The following is a 2,500-nucleotide window of genomic DNA, read 5'->3' as shown; positions in this document are numbered from 1 at the left end:
CTCTCAGGTTTTGTCCACTAAATCCACTCACAAGGCTTTGGTCGGCCAGTGGTTATAGTGGAAGACACTTGCCCAAGTTGCTATGCATTGGGATTGAACTCAGAAGTATAGAACCATGAGGCTAGGAAGCAAACTTCATACCACTGCCATGCCAACACCTTATAAATAAAAAATTTGAGGATTTTTAGTTTTTGCAGTAAAACAAATCTGAAACAACTCATTTTTAAAAATGCCAAATTTAATAACAAATAGTTGAACAAATTAATCTCTGAACTTCACAGGTATTTAATGATTTGGTTTTACCAACCTCAGAAGGAAGACAAGTAGTGATGAGTTTGATGGGATTTGAACTCAGAATCATCACCATCACTGTTAACCTACTGTCCTCAAATTTAATACTGACATGCATAAATGCTGTTCAAATATATATTTTTTGTTAAATTCATCAAAAAAGTCCCGTTTCCAAAATAGAAACCTTGTGCGTTGTCAGCAAAAAATTTCAAAAATTGCTTCAGGTTTCCTTCTTTCTCATCTTTCAACTCTGAAACTTTTCTTATCTCTTTAGAAATCTCATTAAAGTCTATTTTATCTCGACTGGCCAATAAAATATAAGCATGCCGACCCTTTGTAATGTTCACATTCTTCTTTGTCGGTTCAGCATCTGTTTGAAATCGACCGCATTGGACTGTATTCTTTTGAGTAACTTCATCTTCTTGTCTTGTCTCTGTAACCTCACCAACATTTCTAATTTCTTTCAGTTGGTATCTTTTAGAACTATTTTCTCCTAGCACTGGAATTTCAACAGCATTAGATTTTAACTTGCCATGGTTTTGACTGTTCTCATTATTTTCCTTAGATGCCTGTCGACTGGAATGGTTCAAGCTGTCTTGGTCATTTCCAGTTAATGAATTACTAACATCAATAGATTCCTTTCCTGCATTACTTCCAAACTCTGCTTCTTTCAGATTTTGCTTTCCAGGACGATTAAAACCCACGCCTGGTGTTATCTGAGACAAAACACACTGAAGTTTGTCTTCAACAGCATGTTTTAGAATTTCCATCGATTCTTCAGACAAAACATTTTCAGTACTAGATTTTCTCCTTTTCCTATCTTGGTGTGATTTTTTGCCAACAACAGTGAACTCTTGTTCTTGTTCCTCCTCTTCTTCTTCTTCTTCTTCTTCTTCTTTTCCACAAGGACTGCCAAGTTCTGATTCACCATAGATTTCCAATTGTTCTTCAGAAAGATTAACCAAAGCAGCAAGAATATTAGGAGTGATAAGAATTTGAGAAACGCAAAGCTGGAAGGTTTTCCCAATAGATTTCTTCACTGATTTCCTCTTGTGGAAATTGGTATTTCCAGAATGAAAGTGAGCAACGCAGTAAGACAGAATTATTTCTGAGGAATCATAATGATGTTTTGGGTTATAATCTAAAAGAAAAAAGAAACAGATAAGTAATTAAATAAATGCATAAAAACACAAAATTATGAAAAGAAAATACATACATACACACTCACACACATACATACATACATATATATGATTGAACGCCACACATCCTCTCCCAAGTAAGTTTTAATCTATATATATATATATGTGTGTGTGTGTGTGTGTGTGTGTATATATATATATATTGGCGTTAGAAAGGACATCCAGCTGTAGAAACTTTGCCAGATCTGATTGGAGCCTGCTGCAGCCTCCTGGCTTGCCACCCCTCAGTCAAACCGTCCAACCCATGCCAGCATGAAAGATGGACGTTAAACGATGATGATGATGACGATGATATATATATATATATATATATATAGATATATATGTAGCACTCCATCGGTTACAACAATGAGGGTGCCAGTTAATTTAGTCAATGGAATAGCCTGCTTGTAAAATTAATGTACATGTGGCTGAGTACTCCACAGACACATGTACCCTTAATGTAGTTCTCAGGGAGATTCAGTGTGACACAAAATGTGACAGTGTCTGGCCGTTTGGATTGCAGGTACAACTCATTTTCGCCAGCTGAGTGGACTAGGAGCAACGTGAAATGAAGTATCTTGCTCAAGGACACAATGTGTTGCTGGGAATTGAACGCATAACCTTACGATTGTGAACTGAATACCTTAACCACTAAGCCACATGTTTTCACATGTAAATACATGAATAAAGAAAAGAGAAAAACAGCTAAAAAAATAAACCCCACTGAAACAACAACAACAAAAAAATGGTTGGTGCTGGGCAGAATTGGTTGAGTGTCAAACAAAATATCTCCTGGTTGTATTTCATTTATTTCCTTTATGTTGAAAGCTGCAGTCATGATGAAGTCAACTTTGTCTATCATCCGCACATGCTCTCCGGCATCACACAATGGTAAACCATAAAGAAGCACCACGCGAGAGAGAGAGGAGAGTATGTCGTTATTGCTTCCCCAGACTCACTTTGCCTTTCATCTTTATGACATTGATCAAAATAAGCAGCAGCAGCTGTTAAAATGAAGTCCCCCC

At 36.7% G+C, this 2,500-nt stretch overlaps 1 protein-coding gene across 2 annotated transcripts in view; it reads right to left on the bottom strand.

Moving 5' to 3' along the window:
* Window positions 1-217: 217 nt before the first annotated feature.
* LOC106867694 (2',3'-cyclic-nucleotide 3'-phosphodiesterase) overlaps window positions 218-2,500 on the bottom strand; it is a 10,274-nt gene continuing 7,991 nt past the window's right edge. For both annotated transcript variants that reach the window (XM_014912650.2, XM_014912657.2), the window contains exon 3: window positions 218-1,432. In XM_014912650.2, the coding sequence (XP_014768136.1) occupies window positions 393-1,432 (1,040 nt within the window). In that variant the 3' untranslated portion in view covers window positions 218-392. The remainder of the gene's footprint in view (window positions 1,433-2,500) is intronic.

This window comes from Octopus bimaculoides, chromosome 22 (genome assembly GCF_001194135.2).
Source record: "Octopus bimaculoides isolate UCB-OBI-ISO-001 chromosome 22, ASM119413v2, whole genome shotgun sequence".
Taxonomy (NCBI): domain Eukaryota; kingdom Metazoa; phylum Mollusca; class Cephalopoda; order Octopoda; family Octopodidae; genus Octopus; species Octopus bimaculoides.
Note: the sequence above shows the minus strand (reverse complement) of the source record. Positions and strands in the feature narration are given on the sequence as shown.